Source organism: Capsella rubella, unplaced genomic scaffold (assembly GCF_000375325.1).
Source record: "Capsella rubella cultivar Monte Gargano unplaced genomic scaffold, Caprub1_0 scaffold_2, whole genome shotgun sequence".
NCBI lineage: Eukaryota > Viridiplantae > Streptophyta > Magnoliopsida > Brassicales > Brassicaceae > Capsella > Capsella rubella.
The window spans coordinates 3,357,457-3,379,572 of NW_006238922.1; the positions used below are offsets into that span (position 1 = coordinate 3,357,457).

General features: G+C 27.8%; 3 protein-coding genes and 1 long non-coding RNA gene across 4 annotated transcripts; 2 read left to right on the forward strand and 2 right to left on the reverse strand.

Moving 5' to 3' along the window:
- Positions 1-1,969: 1,969 nt before the first annotated feature.
- LOC111831926 lies at positions 1,970-2,603 on the forward strand. The gene is made up of 2 exons (XM_023787546.1): positions 1,970-2,037; positions 2,156-2,603. Exons 1-2 carry the CDS (start codon positions 1,970-1,972, stop codon positions 2,601-2,603), a joined length of 516 nt encoding a protein of 171 aa, XP_023643314.1.
- A 7,451-nt stretch (positions 2,604-10,054) lies between these two features.
- On the forward strand, positions 10,055-11,112 carry LOC17894626. The gene is made up of 2 exons (XM_023788417.1): positions 10,055-10,504; positions 11,019-11,112. The coding sequence occupies exons 1-2, from the start codon at positions 10,070-10,072 to the stop codon at positions 11,067-11,069; spliced, it is 486 nt and encodes a 161-aa protein (XP_023644185.1). The 5' UTR covers positions 10,055-10,069; the 3' UTR covers positions 11,070-11,112.
- A 2,518-nt stretch (positions 11,113-13,630) lies between these two features.
- On the reverse strand, positions 13,631-14,082 carry LOC17895915 (defensin-like protein 199). The gene is made up of 2 exons (XM_006301807.2): positions 14,001-14,082; positions 13,631-13,914 (listed from the first exon to the last, which is right to left on the reverse strand). The coding sequence occupies exons 1-2, from the start codon at positions 14,080-14,082 to the stop codon at positions 13,742-13,744; spliced, it is 255 nt and encodes an 84-aa protein (XP_006301869.1). The 3' UTR covers positions 13,631-13,741.
- A 4,660-nt stretch (positions 14,083-18,742) lies between these two features.
- Positions 18,743-21,627, reverse strand: LOC17895837. Its single transcript, XR_002835153.1, has 2 exons — positions 21,525-21,627; positions 18,743-18,963 (listed from the first exon to the last, which is right to left on the reverse strand). It is a non-coding gene; the product is annotated as an uncharacterized LOC17895837 (long non-coding RNA).
- Positions 21,628-22,116: the final 489 nt, after the last annotated feature.

Here is a 22,116-nt window from a genome sequence, read left to right on the forward strand (position 1 = left end):
AATAGCGAATCACAAAATTAGTGGATAGGTGATAATTAGAATCCCAAGTGGATTCCAAAATTTTATCTCATGTGGGACAATCTAACAGTCTAATACTAATAGCTAGTTAATATTTAAATCATAGAAAAGAATGATTTATCATTTTCAGTTGTTGAATATGAAGAGTTGATCAACACTGATGATGAAAGGTTAAGTTACATTATTTTGTCTACAAAATAAAAAAAAAAAAAGCTAAATCACGCACTAACTATGCCAAACAGTCTTGAGAAATTGGCATAGTAAATATTGCCCAAAATTAAATACTGTATTCGACTTGTTTCTTAAAATTCCCATAAAAGCACTGAGAAGTTGATTTAGTCTAATGTACTCTCCCATCAATGGCTACATTACATACAACTTCATATACTTGCTTTTTTTCTTCTTCTTCTTCTCTCTCACTCATCATGTTTGCTTTCTTAACTTACATTCCGACAACATCTGTCTTTGTTCAAAAGTGTAGTTTTACTATATTAGTTGCACAATTGTTGTAATATTCACACTAGCTAGCTTTGTTGTTCTTTTTGGTGATCAGCTTCAACGGTAATATTTTACAACAAATGTAAAGACACAGTATTGCCAGGATCCAAACCTAGCGCCGGCGAAAAATTACTAGCCGGGGGTGGATTTGAGCTTCCGACCAACAAATCACATACCGTTCAACTCCCACCACTATGGTCCTTTTTGGGGGTCGCCAAGGTTGCACCTTCAACAAATACGGCCGTGGTCACTGCACCTTTTTACATTAATTTTGTTTCATTCTAGTAATGATCAATATTAAAAGGTTAATTCAGTTATTTTTGACGAAATTTGTGTCAAACTGGTTAAATTTCACTATTAAATTATGCATATATACCCTTATTTAATAAGTGGTTAATGGTTTACTTAACTACTAGATTTTAACCCGCGGGACGACATTCTAAAATGCATTCTTTTATTATTTTTTGTTTGGTATATAAGAGTGTACTACTATATTTTGATTGTTAATTTTATGATTTAACTCGTAGAATATTATATGATAATTTATTTTTTATTTAAATAAGTATAATATTTAAAATAATGAAATGATACTGACATAATATTCGTTTACATAATATAATTTCATATTAAAATATTTTTGTGAGTTATACTATAGTAGAAAACCCGTAAAAATATCTATAATCACAATTATGTAAATTATAACCCGTTCCATCACATGACCCGTGCTACACAGTTATCAATAATATTTTAGTACATACATTTTTGTATCGTTTGAGTAATATACATCCGTTTCTAAAAATTCAAATTGCGACATATGCAAAAAAATATATTATATTTTTATTATACATATGTTTATGTAATAATATAAATTTAAGATCATATAAAGATGTTGGAGAAATTTTTGATTTATGAGGGAGATATTTTAGGAAATTTTTTTAAATGTAATAAATATTGATTTCTAATTTTGCAAATTTATTATGATTTAATACAAAATTTATCTTAAACTGTTTCTATTTAATCAAATGGTAGGGGTTTAGTTATGCAAATATTACAAAATAAAAGGGTAAAACACAAAAGGTACTTCAAAAATGTTAATATAGATGGGTTAAAGGTATAATTTGGAAATTTAGGGTAAAAGTTACATTGAAAATGTATTGTCATTTATAGAACAAAAATAAAACTCTAAAAATGACAATTTTTGTCAAACAGAAGGAATAATCAATTGCATCGAAAAGTACGATAGAAATATTTTGTAGCTAAAGCAAAATGCAATTTTTTTTTATCTGATTATTTCTACTTATACTTGGAAAAGGACTCGATTATTATTAACAACCGCATATATTTGTTTAATTTAAAAAAAAAAAACTCAAATCACATTTGTAATAGGACTTGGTTATTCAGAGAAACTATATAATTTTATTTACATGGTTTTCTTAAACATCATTAATTAACAATGTCAGTCCAAGAAGCCATGCAAACTACTACAATCGTACATGAACCTCTCATCAGACGTGAATGGAGGTGAGACTCCACGTCGAAGATTATTATTTTTTAATTTTGTATAGTATATATTATGTAACACATAAAGATTTGATTATATAAGTACAAGCTGATGAAATCGTCTGGTTGGTTAATACAGAATCGACGGGAACCTACGTTACGAGGTTGCGATGAACCTTATCATTATAGTCCTCATCGTTGCAGCGATCTTGCATATGCGTAGCCACAAGATTCCCTTAGATGAACTCCTTGATTCTGGTGGAGTTTTGGCCGTTGTCAGTACTGTTTACGCAATGTACTTCCTATGTAGCTGCATAATGTGGGTTTCAACATTCGGATTCGAGGATGAGTCATTATTATATGAAACTTACTACATGGGACGCTTAACTCACACGTTAGGGTTCTGTGTCTTCCTCTGCCTTCTCTATTCTATTTCTCTCTTGGCTCTATGCATTGGTCTACTTGGTTTTCTATGGTTCGTAACGGCCTTGATTGCACCGTGTTGTCCCTCACTACGGAGAGGAGAGTCAGCTTGGTGGAACTTCGTCGTCATGCAGGAACAACCGTTCACAGTTTCTATTGTTTAACTTACACGATTTTCTCTTTATTTATTTTTGATTTGTATACATATATAGAGAATGTACCCTAATGCTCAATACGACGTGATTCTAGGCCAAATTTGGATTGTTTTATCTTAATGAATATTTCTTTCTATAACATGAATGGTTTAGGTAATTGCAGCTACGCTGGTTGTGTAAGCGACCTAAACCAGATGTGTCCGGTTGGGTTGCAAGTTATGTCATGTAACGGGAAACAAAAATCATTGTTGTGTGGGAAGTCTGTCAATTGGGCCAAAGTCTAGTTGATTTACCTGGTAGTCAAAAATGCAGGCGGCTTGACTACCTCTTAAAAGCATTCTAAACTCGGGATAGACAGTGTGGTGGTTTTCGGGAAGTAGTTCACTCTGAAACATTTCGGTGCGTTTCTACCGAGATGACCAGATCAGCCGACAGAGTTTATCAAAAAAAAAAAAAAAGGGAAACATGTAAAAGCGCTTGCTCTGTCTTTAAATTACCAAAGTACTGTTGCACCGGCTTGTTCGGTAACCCAATATCTTGCAAACCAACGGCTTACTCCAAAATCTTCAAAACCGCTTGCCCTACAGCTTACTCTTACGCTTACAACCACCCAACTAGCATCTTCACTTGTTCCAACGCTAACTACATCGTCACCATCGTCGTTAAGTTACAAAAATAATTTAAAGCATTTATCTTATTAAACTATATAATAGATACAAAGATCAAACTATATAATAAGATCAAACTTTCATAGATACAAAGATCAAACTATAGAATAAGAGATTGTGATTCTATAATTTCGTTATCTATTTTTATTGACTTTTTAATAATTTTACAAATTGTAAGGATAGGGATATTTGTTAGTAAAGAAATAATAAAATCGTTTTTTTTTTCCTTTTGTACAAAATGACTTTAAATAATTAATTATAGAGAAGAATTTTAAGGACATCTTATTATATAAACATTTGTTTACAAAGTCAGCCATTAACAAGATCGTGACATGTGTCAATTATAAACGATAAGATGTTGACACGTGTCGATTCTAATATTATTAATATTTAGTTGTTAATCCTATCGAAAAAGGAAATATATTAAAAGATTATTATAAAGAATTATATATTAAAAATTATTAATAAAATTAAACAAATAACCTAATTTCAGTTATGTCAATTTGGTGTATTAATAAGATAGGGATTTAAAATTTATAATTAACAAAAATATATGTCGGTTTTTGTTTACATAAGAGGATTAAGGTTTAACCTTTAATTTTACAATTAAAATAGGTGATTTGTTGGTTTGGGTATATAAATGATAAATGAGAATTATGGTTTATCTTTGTAAATTAGAATTTCTAAACAACATTAAAAAAATAAAATATATAGAATAATTATAAAAAATAAAGAGAATTTTTGAGAAATATCCCTTTTGGTGTACCCCTTTTCAAAAATATCTCCTTTATCTATCCATTTTCAAAAATATTCATGTTTAAATATGAAAAATTATAAAGTTTTATATTGTTTATAAGGTACTTCTATATAATAACTACTACTTGGAAATTGGATACAAATATTTTATAACGTTCTAAAAGGTTTTAAATCATTTTTACAAGTTTTGTAAGGTTTATAAATGGTTTTTAAAAGGGTTTATAAGGTTTTTAAAAGGTATTTATAAGTTATTTAACGTTATTTATGAAAATTATATGAAAATTTATACATATATAAAGGTAATTTGTGTGTATATTTATAAGTTTGCACACATATTTGGATAAATTTCAATATTTTTAGTGGTTTTTAGATAAAGTTTGAAATATGGGTATTTTTAAAAAAGTGGTATTGGAAAAAGGGTATTTTTGATAAATTAAAAAGTAAAACAAATTTGATATTTATAAATAAAAATATGTGTAAGCTTATATATATATATACACAAATTATCTTTATATGTATGTAAATTTATATATATATTTCATAAATACCGTATAAATACCTTTTAAAAACCTTTCAAAAATTATTTAAAAACCATATAAAAACTTTGTAAACTTTATATAAGTCTTATAAATTCCGTTTAGAACATTTTAAAACTTTATAAATATTTGTATTGAGTCTTCCAGTAGTAATGATGATCTAGATTTACCTTATAAACTATATAAAAGTTTACAATTTTTTCATATTTGAAAAAGGGTATTTATATAAATGGATAGAGACTTGGTGTATTTTTAAAAAGGGGTACACCAAAAATGATATTTTCAAAAATGGATAGAAACTTGGTGTATTTTTAAAAAGGGGTACACCAAAAAGGGTATTTCTCAAAAATTCTCTTTCAATTATTAACCTAATTTTTGGTTTTGCCAGTTGTAGGTTTTACAATTATAAGGGTTTATATGGTTGTTTGAGTTTATAAATGCGCATTATAGTTTAGATTTTATATTTAAACGAGATTATTTATTAGTTTGGGTTTATGAAGAGGAGTGAGGTTTATGTTTTACAATTAAACAATGTTATTTATCAGTTTGGGTTCATCAAAGAGAATTAGGATTTACATTTTACAAATAAAATAGATTTTGAGTTTAACTAAATAAATATTTTTATTCATGATTTTTATTTTATAATATGTTATATTTGTTTAATTTTTAATTTATGTATGAATGTATTATGCCATTCAGCAATTTCATTGTCTAAAACATAAGGGTGAAAAAAAGATTTTCGAAAATAATATTTTTAGCTTAAATTAAAGATAACAAAAGTTCAATATTATTCGTAATATAATAATTTAAAAATATTTTTTAAAATATATATTTAGTTTTTTAAAATTTTTATTTGAAAGATTTTTTAATGTTTTCCTCAACGATGCTATAATTTATTTTAGAATCTTTATGTTTATTTGCGTTGTTTATATGAACTTATTTACAAATGACTATATTTGTATTTTACATCTTATTTTAGATTGATGTTAATTTGAAAGAACTTTACCATCATATTAAATAATAATTAATTAATTTTCATAGTCTGAGAATGATTTTTAAAAAAATTGAAAGTTAAGAAAGAACAATTTTTACAAAATGGTATGAATAATGGTGAATAGCTCCCAAATAGCTCCCAAATGTTTGGTGATTGTCAGTTTGACATTACTAGATGTTTATAATTAACGTTTAATAACGAATTTTAAGATATATATATATATATATATATACACGTTTATTTGATACTTTAAACCAAGTAAAATTTCTTTCCAAATGAAAATAATTTTTCTTATTTTTTCGAAAAAAGATCTGGAAACTATTTTTTTATAAATTATAATAAATTTTAATTTTAAATAAAGATAACCCGTCCATCGGACGGGTACTAAACTAGTACTATATAAAAGTTGAGGCTGTAAGCTTCTAAGACCGTCCACATAGGATTTTAAACGATCAATCAAAATTAGCCATCTCACTAATTAACATTTTTAAAGATTATTTTTGTTTTCAATTTTAAGATTTTTTGCAAAAAGGATATAAAAATAAGATATATGGAAATAAAAGATATATGAAAAATATTTTGAATATTTATTTTCGAGTGAATTCCTAATTTTAAAAAGTAAATATTCTACAAGTTAGCCTAACAATTTAACTATAAATATAGGATCTCCACCACAACATTACTATACAATATAGTTGAATGGATATGCTTAAATTTGTAGCTCTAATTGATTATTTTTTGTAATTTATTTTATGATGATATGGTTTTTTTATTATTTTGCTTTTTCTGAGATGCTTATCATTCACTTAAAATTTTGTTGTATTGTTTTTATTATTTAGTCCAATTCTAACTTCTAATTGGACTTTTTTTTTATTAGGAATACTTTCTATATTAGTTTCTATGATCATGGAAGCGAATGAATTAGATATGAGGTTAGGCAGACGATTGCTAAGGTAAAAACCACAAACCAATTTTTATAAAAACATATGAATTCTTTATTTTTTTTATTATTATTACTACATAGTCCATATTACTATCACTAATTTTGTCAAGTTTGTTCAAATGTATGAAGTAAAAAATTTCAAATAAGAGATTACATATATACAAGCAAAATTTCGGAGAAATAATAAGTGCTAAAATATATTGTTAAAAGATTATTTATTATATATGAGAGGTAGTAGCTGTACTATATATATTACTACATACGGTTGTGATTAGATTAGGAGAAATGAGAAGTGCTAAAATATATTGTTAATAGATCATATATTATATGAGAGATAATAGTTGTACATTGAGTCAATTTGATTACTTTTATTGGATGAAAAAAATAAAAATATAATAGTTGTACAAAAGAGAGTTTATGAGTTTAGATAGTCAAACGATTTATATAATGTTATATTTAAAAGAGCTAAAATAAAGAGAGTAGTAAAGAGGAATAATAGTGGAATTGCGGATACTAAAATGAGGAAGTCGTAGAAGTTAAGTCTACATCATATATTTCTGATATATCATAAAAACTTAAATAACAAGATTCCATTAGAGCGTTGAAGGTAAAAAAGACCAGAGATATTTTCAAATGTTTTTATAATTTTTGTTTTTTGTTCACCATTATATTAATATGAATATTTTAACTAATCATATAAACTTTTTAACTTTTTCTTTCTTATCAACACAATATTTTAAGAGAAATTGATACCAATAACCTTTTTATAATACCCTCTTTTAAAAATACCCTCTTTTTTTACCATTTTCATTTTTGCCCTCTCTTATATTTTAATGGCCATTTTACCCCTATTTGAAAGAATATTCTTTCCCAAAGGAATGAATATTCCATCCAAAAATTTTCCCCCCAAATATTTCCCGCCAAAAACTTTCCCGCCAAAATTTTCCCGCCAAAAAAGTTTCCGAGAAAAATTTTCCCGCCAAAAAAATTTCCGCAAAAATTTTCCCGCAAAAAAAAATATTTTTTCAAAGTTTTCCCGCCAAATTTTTTTAAAGGGTTTACAAGATTTTTTAAAGGGTCTTTTAAAGGGTTTACAAGGGTTTTTAAAGGGACTTACAAGAGTTTTTAAATGGTTTTTAAAAGATTTGTAATGGTTTTTAAAGAGTTTTAGAAGCCTACAAAGGTTTTTAAATGGTTTTTAAATGATTTACAATGGTTTTTAAAAGTTTTTATAAGTTTGTAATAGTTTTAAAAGGATTTACAAGGATTTTTAAAGGTTTTTTAAAAATTTACAAGGATTTTTAAAGGTTTTTTGAAAGGATCTACAAGTGTTTTTAAAAGGATTTAAAAGTGTATTTAAAGGCATACAAAGATTTAAAAATATTTTTAAAGGATTTACAAGAAGTTTTAAAGGGTTTTAGAAGTTTACAAAGGTTTTTGAAGGGTTTACAAAAGTTTTTAAAGGTATTACAAGTTCTTTAAAATGGTTTTTAAGGATTTACAAGGGTTTTTAAAGGGTTTTATAAGTTTACAAAAGTTTTTATTAAATGATTTATCACGGTTATAAGGGGTTTAAAGAAATTTACAAGTGTTTATAAATGTTATAAAATGATTTACAATAGTTTTAAAAGGTTTACTCAAGTTTTGAAAGGTTTTGGATGACTTTTAAAAGATTGACAAGGGTTTTTAAAGGATTTTTAAAAGGATTTATAAACATTTACAAGGTTTTTTTAAGGAATTGCGGAAAAAATTTTGTCGGAAAATTTTTGGCGGGAAATTTTTTTTGGCGGGAAAATTTTTGTCGGATTTTTTTTGGCGGTAAAATTTTTGGCGGAAATTTTTGGCGGGAAAATTTGGCGGGAAATTTTTGGCGGGAAAATTTGGCGGGAAAATTTTCGGAAGGAATATTCTTCTTGTTGGAAAGAATATTCCTTTATTCTTCATGGGTTATAATAAAGGAGGGTAATTTAGTCATTTTGTACATTGAAGAGGGTATTTTTGAAAATGGACACCTAGAGAGGGTACTTGTAGAAAAGGGTATCATAAAAAGGTTAGTTGTGCAAATATCCCATATTTTAAATAATATACAGTAAAACCTCTATAAATTAATACTCTACAAATTAATTAACACTATAAATTAATAAATTTTGCTGGTCCAAAGTCAGGGCAGTGTAAAAATTAACTAAATTCGATAAGATAATAAGATAATAATCATTACATATATATACATATATGTATATGTTGAAATATGCTTTTACCTTTTTTCTGTAAAATGAATTTTCTCCTAGACCTCATCTCTATAAATAATATTTATGTTTTATTTTTAAAAAAAATTCTCATCTTATAATATACTCCATAACCTCACAAAATTACCAAAATTTTCTTTACGTTTTCTATTTATAAATATGCATCATATTCATTTTTTTTTTGTTTTACAAGATGTTAAAAATAATAAGTGAGGTTTTAATCATATATTTGAATTTTTGTATATAACTGTATTTATGTTTTATATTTTTAATTCATTGTTAAATTTTTTTCTAAACATAGAATTCAATTCTAAACTACAATAAATTATATAATTTTAAAACGAATCTTATTTTTGTGAAATTGTCCCAATTCATATTTTCAAAAAACTTTAAGAGTTAAAAATACTACTATAAATTAATAATTATTAATTTATACTATAAAATCATAAATATTAATTTATAGATAAATTAATATCACTATAAATTAATAAAATATTGGGGTCCCAACATTATTAATATATAGAGGTTTTACTGTGAATGATACTCAAAATATAAATAAAAGAACATTTATGTTCAAACAAATCAAAATTTAAATGTTATTGTATTTTTGTGTAGTACCAATCAACCTATATTTAAATGGTTATTAAGTCTAAATTTTTTATATAATAATTGATACATACATATTAGCGCATTGAAATAATTACTAAATCTATAATAATTTGAACAATCAATACAAATATACCCGCGTGTAACGCGGGTTAATAACCTAGTATTTTATAACTTTAATATTTTATAAATTAATTATTTCATTATATATAATATATGTGTATATATGCACCCTAGGTATTAAACGATGATCAGATTTGCTTTTAGTCTTTTTCCCTTTTAGCAAATGATGTTTATCAATTAGTAATGATGTAATTTATCAAAATTTGACTTACTTTAACACTTCAGTTTTGAGAAATAAAATAATTCATGATATGTGTACTTTAAGGTATTAAACGATCAGATTTTAAAACTTGGGATTTGCTTTAGTCGTTTCCCCTTTTAGCAAATGATGTTTAGGCTATACATCATATACAGCGAAAGAATTTACATTTCTACATACAGTATAAAATATGTCTTCAAGTAAAATCAAAGAATCAGATTACTAAATCTTTTATACCAAACTTGTTACTTCGGCAGATTCTTCATCTACTTCTTTTCCCCAAAGTAGTCCACTCTTACAAGTTAATTAATCATATCTTCATTATTGACAATGCATCATTGCTTCTTGTTTTTGTTTTTCTTACATTTTGAGCCATACATAAACTCCCAAAACCAATCCAAAACATGCTTTTCTCTCTACTCGATCGAAAAATGGAAAACAAAGAACAAGAAGTTCAATGTCCTCTCAATATCTGGAGACGATTCTACGATTTCTTGGTGAAGTTATTAGCCACACAGGCCTTGAAGAAAGTAACACTTGGCCTACCACAACCACTTGGTAAAGTTGATTCAAAGAATGAAACTTCTGATGGTATTGGCTCTAATATCATAAGTAATGGTGGAGAAAACATGGTTAGCAATGAAACAGTATCGGTGGATGGAGAAAGAGTAAAGGCTCCAAGAAAAATTGTGAGCATAAAGGATGAAGTTGATGAGATACGAATAAGTTCAAGAAGAATCAAGAAGAGGACATCGAAAGGAAGTTTTAGTTCCTTTGATGATGAGCATGAGGTTTTGTCTTTGAAACCATTGAAATCGATTCTAAGAAAGGATTCAGGAGTAAGCAAAGGTTTATGATTACATATTGGATATGTATATTAAGAATTAAAACTTAATTGTTTATATATAAGTTACGTAATTATTTCATGAATAATTTGTAAAAGGTAAATATACAGTATACATACTGTCCCATGCCTTAGGCATGATGAGGTTAACAAAACTTTTTAAAATATTAAATAAATTAGAAATTTTTACCTGATGATTGACAATTGCTGATATTTTTAATCAATATTTTTTGGTTTTTTTTTGTTTGTTTTAAAGGATTTTTTAGACTTGTAATTAAATAACGAGAAATTTCCATCGCTGCTACATTTTTAATTGTTTTTCTAACAATACCACAATTTTTTTCCCAAAATGAGATAAAAGAGTTTTTTTTTTCAAAAATACCATAAACATAAAAAAAATTGATTTGTGAAAGCATATACTTTTTTTTTAGATTTGAATTGACTATGTATATTATGGTATATTTGTAACAATCCGCCTTGTGCGATTCTGCCACATGGCAACCTTACAGCGTTGCAGTGCATCGACCCTACCCTCTCTCCTATGGGCCCAATCTGCGTAGTTCTCTGGCTCGCATCTCTCTGGCCCACCAGGTAGGTTATTGGTGCGCTTGGCGTTACTCGAACCCAAAACCTCACCCTTTAACAACCTTCCCACAAGACAAGTTGCGCTACCAATTGATCAGCAGAGTTTGTAAGTGCGATCGTGGTTTCATTGTTTCTCTGATCAGCACCAAATTTTGTGGGAAACTTAGTGACGTCTAGTTCGTGATTTCCACAGAAGGGATTAAGAAGTTAACGGTTGGTTTCTGTTTTAGAGCTTCATTTCTGTGGCTGTAGTTTTTCTGATGTTTCTGTCCATTTTGGTTCATAAAGATTTTGTTTGTGTAGATTGTTGTTGGGCGTTGTTTGGCTGTTGCAGTCGCGAAGAGAGTCTTTTGGTTGTATTTGTTATTCAAATCACCTTGTTAAGGTGAGTGCGTGACCATGAGCTTATCTAAGCGATTGAGATTTAGTGACTTGTTTGTGATGATTTGTAGGTGAACTGGAAGTGTTATTGGATGTTTAGCTTGCTGGATGGTTTGTTTATGTTATATATGTGGGTGTTATCTCATTGTTTGTGTGTATAGCTCATAGATGGGAAGATCGCCCTCACTAAGTATTTATGAAATACTTATGCATCTATTTTCTATGATGCAGGTAAAGGAAAAGTGTGATCCGTGGAATCATGGCGAGGAGAGAAGGATGATCTAGACGCTCATTGATGTTTGGATTATTGTTGGAATTGTTAGGGTGATAGAATGAAATTTAGAAGCATGCTAGGGTGATTATGTTTGTGGAATAATGTTTGTTGAACTTGCTGGTTTAATATAATTGTTGGTTTAATTGATTTAAATTAATTAGGGCCGGTTTAACTAGTTTAGCTGGTTCTAATTAGTCGTGTTAATCCGGTTTGCATGTTATTAAAAAAAACGGGATGGGTTCTTTCAATTTTCAAGCTCATCCCGTTTTTTTCTTTTAACATGCAATCCAGATTAACCCAATTAATTCAAACCAGTTAAACCGGTCCTTAATCAATTTAAATCAATTAAACCAAACAATTCCATTAAACCTAACCAGTCAACAATTATTTCAGAAACATAATCACCCTATCATGCTTCTAAATTCCAATATAACAACCTAACAATTCTGACAATAATTCAAGAACATCAACGAGCCCCTAGATCATCCTCCTCTTCTCGCCATGATTCCATGGTTCATACTTTTCCTTTACTTGCATCACAAAAAGAGATGCATAAATATTTCATAAATACTTAGTGAGGGCGATCCCCCATCTACGAGCTATACACACAAACAATGAGATAACACCCACATATAACATAAACAAACCATCCAGCAAGCTAAACATCCAATAACACTTTCAGTTCACCTAGATAAGCTCATGGTCACGCACTCATTTGAATAACAAATACAACCTGGAAAGACTCTCCTCACAACTGCAACAGCCAAACAACGCCAACAACAATCCACACAAACAAAATCTCTACGAACCAAAATAGATGGAAACATCATAAAAACTACAGCCACAGAAACGAAGACCTAAAGCAGAAACTAACCGTTAACTTCTTAATCCCTTTGGTGAAAATCACGGTCTAGACGTCACTAAGTTTCCCATAAAATTTGGTGCCGATCAGAAAAACGATGAAAGCACGATCGCACTTACAAACTCCGCTGATTCTAGTTCGCAACAGAGCAGACGCGTTTCACCAAACTGCATATAACTCACTGAGTTTTAATCCAAATTCCTTTTTGTAAAAAGGAGAATCAATTTACATCTCTTAAAAACAAACCTACCAAATTTCGTTACCTTTCGATAAGATTTGATATGTCGTAACTCTATTCTACCAAGACGTGACGAATCTGCTTCTCTTGCCTTATACACCAAAGCAAAACTAACTCTTTTCTTCTCACAAGTGAACTTCTCCTTCTCCTTTTCTCAAACTAAATTCTCAGAAACAAACCGCAACAAAACAAAAGAGAAAAGAGGCGTTCCTTATAAAAGTAGGGTTTTTGGTTTAATCAGATTTACCTAAACCGATATTAATTAAACTTCATTTGATTCAGTTGACAAATCGACCAGTTTAGAAAATCAACCGGAGTTAAACCGACTACAAGAAAATCAACCACAAAACTAATACTAATTTTTTTAACATTCAAAACAAATTTCTAAATCATAAGAATTAAATCTTACCTTTTAAAAAATATCATAAGAATTAAATCTTACCTTTAAGAATTAAATCTTACCTTTGCTAATAAGTCTCCTATTATTTTCCAAGCGTTACAATATTTTTAAAGGTAAGATTTGATTTTTATGATTTAGAAATTTGTTTTGAATGTTTAAAAAATTAGTATTAGTTTTGTGACATTTTTGTAAAAAATGTATTTCAGTGGTTTTTTAAAAGAATTTCTTTTAAGTAAGAGTGTTTAATGTCAGTTATAATTTTAATATGGACATAATGGTACTATTTTCGTTTTAGCTCAGATTCGTTATTGGGCTATATTGAAGATTTCATATTGGAATTTAGGAATTCTTGTAATATGATTACAGATTGATTCTTGAAACTATTGAAATATTATTATTGAAGAAAACACCAATACATTTTTTAATTAATTAGATTAATTCATACTAGGATATTTGTATTAAATCAGATCAAATCATTTGTGATTCGTATCCTTAATAATTTGAAGCCGGGATATTTCCATGACAACAACATCCTCTATCTTGAGTACAAACACCATAATCAAACTGATAATTTTTACAATAGTCAGTGCAAACTACATCCCCATGACCACGACATGGTTCAAATCCTCCGAAACATTCCACTTCGTCAAACAACATTCTATAACCTGTTCATTGGTAAAGATCATTAAAACCAATATAAACAAAGGACATAATCATAATTAAATTGTTGTAATAACAATAATTTTAGTACCTTGTGTTGTCTTACGACTGTGAACAAAAGATATGATGAAAAATATAGTCAAAACAAATGTGATTGAAGTTTTCATAGCCATTTCTTATGATATTTCTTAAGTTTTTTTTAATGGAATTTTCTAATTTAATTAGATGACTGCTAAGTGATTATATATATACACACTGACATACACAAACATATGTGAAAAGGTCATTTATGGTAAAAATTAAATAAATGGAACGTGGACTTTCAAATGATTTGCTTATAGATATTTAGTCAAAACAAAATCATGAATAATGACTGTTCTTACCTAATTAGTTGGTCAATGGCCAAACTATATTAAAAGTACATTGCATACGTTTTATTTTTTATTTTTTTTTGCATATGTTCAACAAATAAATGTCAATTGTGCATACTAAAACGGATGAGAAACAACTTGAAATACTAATTTGTACAATATACAGTAAATTATTTGGTTTTTAAAACTCGGGTTCAAGTTCATGGGTGTGGTAGAAGCTAGCTAATGGTATTTTGGGCCATCTTATTGTAGGTGTTCTCAGTGTGCAAGTTTTTGGTAGTTCCATGTATATGAATGTAACCAACTGTCAGTGTGCATGGTTTCTCCCTCGAACTGGTGTATGTGCCACTCAATATCAGGGGTTTGCTGAACAACTTAAAAAGATGAGGAAATAGCAAAACAGACAGAGCTAAGAACTATTTCTTTGCAGATTTCTTAATACAATCTAAGTATAGGATGGTTATGGTATTGACACCATTTTGTCTGTTAGCTGGTTTATATATACTACAAGAAAACAATCAAATTGCTAGGGATATTTGCGATGGAAATAGTTTCTCGCAAATCTGCTATGGAATTACGAGACATGTACATGAGTCATACTTGTTGATGTAGTTCACTATATATATTTTATGGTCATGTATTATATACCATGAATCAAAATTTTAAAGTAAGAACTTCTTCTATACAAAGGGACAATTCTTGGGTTCACCCATCGGGCTGAACGTACTCATTCACCTTCACGTAATCTATCTTATTATTTTTGCAACCATTTTTTGACCACCCTTTTAAAAAATCGATTTCCACTAATTACCCTTACTACTAATCATTTTTAAAAAGCTCATTAAGGTTACTTGTGTAATATTAATTATCGGGTCGGTTTTTCATTTTAATTTTTGACCCGATTGCAAATGATGGATCTTAGTCTTTTATTTAAGAAAAATCGAAGTTGTCATTATTATAGTAAACATAATAAATACAATTTAATATGATATCAAAGTTTCAAAAAACTAGCAACATTAACTACTAATCAAATTTTAAATCCTAAAAATAAGGGAACTAACTATATCGGTTCCAAGCTATAAATCCGTTTTTGGTAATCAACACAATCAATTCCATATTATTATTATTATTCCCTTAAAATATAAACATTAATCATATTAATGTACCGAAAAATATTTCCCTAAATATCTACCTACAAAATCGAAAATGGAAACTGATTTATTGTCATGAATCAAATAAATTACATAGACTTGGAATATTCTTAAAAATCAGAATTTAATTATGCGAATAATTAGTCACTAATTTGTTTGTAAAACAATAAATCTTATGCGTAAATAATCTCCTATAAATAGTTGGGACCTAAACACTTTGACACTCAGACAAATGTTCTTTTAAAATAGATCCTAGGTCGTAATATGCTCTATTTCCGATTATGATTCTAATCTGAAAATATGCTATATTTCCGATTATGATTCTAATAGCTTTGTTATTTTGACCTAATAAGTTTTCAGTGAGTTTAAAGAAAATTAAATAACCATGACTTTCTTTTTTCTGTGTTTGTGGTGGATACAGCTTTGTAAAAATGCTAGAAGAACAAGATTGTGAAGCACTGGTATGTTGCACTTACTCTCCTCTTATCAATGATTCCCATCAATTGAAGTTATTTTCTATTCTTACAATATTATTTTTCTTTCTGCAGCTCATGATCTTGAGAGGCTACAGCTTTTGAACGAGTATGACTCATTAACAGACATTGTCTATCTCCCACACATGCATGCACTTTCTGATCATATTTTTCAGCTCAAGAAATATATATAGATATCAATAGTAAATGTGATCATGGATATGGATATTTTTCAAGCATAAATACCAAATCTTATTAAGCAATATAAATGACGAATCAAAATATAATATATTTTTTTAGCAAATATGAATTTAATTATAGTGCATTTAAAAAAACAAAATACGCATACGTATAGTTTTTTCGAACTCCACGACATATATTCAATAACGAATATTATTAGTTATTAAAATTACACCAAAATATATACTATAACAAAGTAACATCTATATTAAAAACAAGAAAGTTACCACATGGTAAATTTGGTAAATACAACGACATATATATAACATCTTAACATTTATATTAACTTAAAAAATCATATTAGTAAACTAATTAACTCATTTTAATGATTAATTTAAAAAAATGGACCCGTGGTTTACCAAATGATTTAAAAAATTAACGTATATGTAAATGTTCATACGATTTAATAAAATTTTATGTTTTTAATTATTATAACTATAATATTTTAACTAATAAATTTAAACTGAATTTAAATTTTAAGATATTATAAATATTTAAACATATATAAAGTTTAACTTATCATATAACGGGGTTATATAGTAGGACGGGTTATTACTTTTTTTGGAGGTCACCTAACGGGTTATAACAATATATATAAAATAACATAGAAATATGGATAAATAGTCATTTTATTATTTTATTAACACGATCAATATTTAAAGTAAGAATAACTAAAGTATTCTTATTTTTCACTAAGTTATTTCTCAAACATTAAAATTGAAAATTTACTATAATTTTGTAAATCACTCTTTTTGCATTTTAGTATAAAGTTTGATTCATTCCCATTACTTTTCTATATCTAAAATTAGTCATACTTCCTATTTGAAAATATATTAAAAAATATTAAAATTTCATACAAGATGACAAATTTTACTGTAACATCTATGTTAAAAACAAGAAATTCACCATAGTATAAATTTGGTAAATAAAAACAACATATATATAACACCGTTAAAATATAATTATTAAATGTATTAAAATATAATGAATATTTAAATTATAAAGGTTAGAAATATCATAAAACGGGGATATATTACAGAATATGATATAAGGTATGATGATTTACTCATTATTCCCACGAATACGGGTTAAATATTTATTATTCTGCTAACACCATCAATATTAGAATATTAGACTTATCTAATTAAGTTCATTAAATTAATGTTATGTAAAACATGTAACCTTGCCGTATACGATGTTCTACAAACAAAATTATAAAATTTTAAACACTATACAAAACAAACATTACTAACAAACAAACAAATATAACTTAAAATTTTTATATAATTAGTTATAAAATATTTATAAGATTAATTTTTACGTATCATTTCATTCCACGTGTCATGTATCACATAACGTTGAGTACTAATTTTAGTTTCATTATATTAATATAGTATTACACATACAAAACTCTGGCTTTTTCAAATCCAACAAATATTAAATGCAATAAAAATACAAGTTTTATTGCAAAATACACAAAAACAAAATATAACACTGCCTCAATTGTATTAAGAGTTAAAAAAAAAAGTCAATCAGTTTATAATAAAAATCATAAAAAAAATTATAAAAACATAAACTAATAAATTTTCTCGTGGTCATGTACCATAGGGTAAATTCTCATATATAAGTACAAAACCTGATATATATATATACCGCAAACGATACATTATTCCCGCTGGACTTCGAATAATATGCTAAACCAACTCTAATTAGAACAGATTAAACTATAACCGATTAGAATTCTATATAAGAGAGACACGTTAAATGATGGACCCGTGGTGTACCACGGGGTAAAATCTAGTTTACTATAGTATTTTTGCAACATTTTTGCCAAAAAATACTATAGTAGACGTTTATTGCTACAATTTCATTTAATTGTTGTAAACCAATTCAATAGTTTGCCATACATTATTCAAAAATCAACACAAAATTTGGGACAGAACTACACCTACACATTTATTCTAAATTTTCAAATCATTGTAAAACAATTAATTATGTTATCACAATTAAAACCAAATCGACCAAAATTGTGGAACCGGATTAATAACAACCACAAAATTATTGGTAATTTACGACTAAACATGAGTTTAATTTCTCGGTTATAAGTTGTTATGCGAAATACATATGAAAGCAATTATGACAAATTTTGTTTAGTTTAAATATAACATTTATACATGGGTTGTATGACGGATTGTATGACGGGACGAGTTTGAATCTTTAATACTTCAAAATGGGCCGAGGTTAAGATTTCATTATACTACTTTTTAATAACACCAATACAAGACATGTTAAATCAAACAGATTTAATCAAGTTTGATATTATGTAATCTCAATCATATTGAATTTGGAGTATTTTTCCTACGATGATTACTTGATTAGGCTATTGAAGATGAATATATTTCCGATAACAAGTGATGTTATTAATTTTTTTTTTTGAATAATCAAAGAGGTTCTGGACCGAAGCCCATACATCCCCTCAGACCCGAAACCAAAGCATGTTATATGATTTCGTTCCAAGCACTACTCGAACCGGCGACCTCTAAGCTTTTGTCAGAGATCTTTATCAATTGAGCTATCAGCACTTGGTCACAATTGATGTTATTATTGAAGGAAATACCATTACATTTTGATTAGTTCAATTCATCTTGGACTGATTTAGTTATCAATATGTACATGACAACAACATCCGCTATATTTAGTACATACGCCAAAATCATACTTATACTTTTTACAAAAAGCAGTGCAACCGACGTCCCCATGATCATGACACGGTTCAAATCCTCCGAAACATTGCACTGCGTCAAACAAGGTTCCATAGCCTGTTTATGAAAGAAAGGATCATTAAGCAAACATACACATTAACTATAAGGATCAAATCAATCCCATAATATATAAAAGAATACACTAGTACCTGGTGCTATCGCACGACCGTGAACAAATGATATGATGAAACAAATAGTGAAAAGAAATGTGATTGAAGTCTTCATTGCGCTAGTCATTTTTATTATATTTCTTAAGATAGTTTTAATGAAATTTTATAGCTTAGGTGAATGATTAGTGAGTATATATATATAGCACTAACATATGCAAAAATGTCATTTTATGGTAAAAAGTTAAAGGAACTTGAAATTTTAAGTTATTTCCTTATAGATTTTTAGTCAAAAGAAAATCATATTACAATGACTTTCTTACCTAATGAATTTAGTCAATGACCAGAATTTATTCAAGAGAGATTATAAAAAATACTTGAAACAACTGCAAAAAAACGCATAATTAAAATAAAAGTTTTTTTAATAAAAATTAAGTTTTTTCACAATTTTCAAAATAAAAATTATGAGGTTAACAAAAGTTTTTTCAATATCAAGTAAATTATAATTTCTTTCCTGATGATTGAAAATTGCTGGTATTTTTTAATCAATATTTTGGTTATTTCTTTTGAAGGATTCTTTTTTTACTTATAATTAAATAACTAGGGAATTAAATCCGTGAAAGGATTTTTACGAGCAGTTAATAAATAAATTATAACAGTACTAATTTTAAAAATATTTTCTTATTCGAGATAATGTTTATTTTACATATTGTAAAAGTTAGGTAAATCAAATGGTTTTACTTCTAAATAGGACTGGGCGGTTCGACTGGTTAATCTGCTACCCCGGATTGGATACTTTTTTTGGTTTAAGTTTATTGCAAATAACCGGTAATCTTATAATTGACAAAACCATAGAAGCTGTCATTAAGCCGCGACCGTATAAAGCAATTATACCGGCCATATTTTAGAAATCATATAATTTTGGGGGAATTTTAAAAATACCCCTTTTCCAATACCACTTTTTAAAAATACCCCTCTTTCTAATTTTATCAAAAAGTCACTATAAATTTTGAAATTTATCAAAAACATATGTGTAAGCTTATATTTCTAGACACAAATTATCTTTATATGTGTGTAAATTTATATATGTATTTCATAAATACCATATAAATACCTTTTAAAAACCTTTTAAATATCATTTATAACCCTTATAAAAACTGTGTAAACCTTTTAAAAACCTTATAAAAATCTTATAAATGTCGTTTAGAACCTTTTAAAACCTTATAAATATTTGGATTTAGTTTCCCAGTAGTAATGATGATCTTGATGTACCTTATCAACCATATAAAAGTTTATAATTTTTCATATTTGAAAAGGGGTATTTTTGAAAATGGATAGAAAATGGGGGTATTTTTAAAAAGGGGTACACCAAAAGGGTATTTCTCAAAAATTCTCTATAATTTTTTATTCTTTTTCAAACGGTAATACATACGATTAAAATTTATAAGTTTTAACTTGCTCAAATAAAGAACTAGATTAAACTTTTAAATTTTGGATGCTTGAGAAATCAAGCTTCTTGCTCTTTTGTAGGTTGAAGCATATTAGTCATCATATTTATAATAACTTTGTACCATTGTCTAAACTACATCTTAAGTACATACACCATAGTCAAACTGATCATTTTTACAATCTTCAGTGCAAACGACCACAAAAGCAAAGAAATCAACCACACGATCATGAAATCACCCCAAAAAAATGACGGAACTGCTCAGATAAGTCATGATTATGCACACACCTTTTGGTTGGAATGAACCGTGACGAAAACAACACAAACAGAGGAAGAACTTGGCTCTCCTAACACCAACAACCACGAAACCCATCTTAATTAGGCTAGATCTTCCAAGAACAATCATCCAAACTCAACAGGAGATTCACAAAAAAATTAAGGAACTTAGTAACTTTTCTCTCTTCAGGAAGAAGATAAAAAGCGGTTAAACACACCCTATTGGATCGAGTTTCTCCTTTTAAGACGAGCCCTAGGGTTTATCGAAACCATTTTAATCAATTTCGCAATCAGAAAACAAACCAGTCAAACCGAAAACTTGTGATGTCAGTGTCGATCAACACCCCTACCGAACCGGTTTATGGGTGTTACACGCAATGATAGGATATAAGATTTTATACTGAATTTGGAGTATTTTCCTAAGATGATTAGGGCTATAGAAGATGTATATAGTTCAGATTTGAAACTATTGATGCTATTATTGAAGGAAATACCATTACATTTTGATTAGTTCAATTCATCTTGGACTGATTTAGTTATCAATATGTACATGACAACAACATCCGCTATATTTAGTACATACGCCAAAATCATACTTATACTTTTTACAAAAAGCAGTGCAACCGACGTCCCCATGATCATGACACGGTTCAAATCCTCCGAAACATTGCACTGCGTCAAACAAGCTTCCATAGCCTGTTTATGAAAGAAAGGATCATTAAGCAAACATACACATTAACTATAAGGATCAAATCAATCCCATAATATATAAAAGAATACACTAGTACCTGGTGCTATCGCACGACCGTGAACAAAAGATATGATGAAACAAATGGTGAAAAAAATTGTGATTGAAGTCTTCATTGCGCTAGTCATTTTTATTATATTTCTTAAGATTGCTTTAATGAAATTTTCTAGCTTATATGACTGATTAGTGAGTATATATATATAGCACTAACATATGCAAAACTGTCATTTTATGGTAAAAAGTTAAAGGAACTTGAAATTTTAAGTTATTTCCTTATAGATTTTTAGTCAAAAAAAAATCATATTACAATGAATTTCTTACCTAATGAATTTAGTCAATGGCCAAAATTAATTCAAGAGAGATTGTAAAAAAATACTTGAAACAACTGCAACAAAACGCATGATTAAAATTCCCATAAATAAAAATTATGATGTTAACAAAAGTTTTTAAATATTAAATAAATTAGAAATTTTTACGTGATGATTGAAAATTACTTATTTTTAATCATATTTGGTTATTTCTTTTAGAGGATTTTTTTTACTTATAATTAAGATAAAATCTGTGCTAATGCACATATGACTTTTTTCGAAGAGTTAATAAATAAATTATAACTGTACTTATTTTAAAAATGT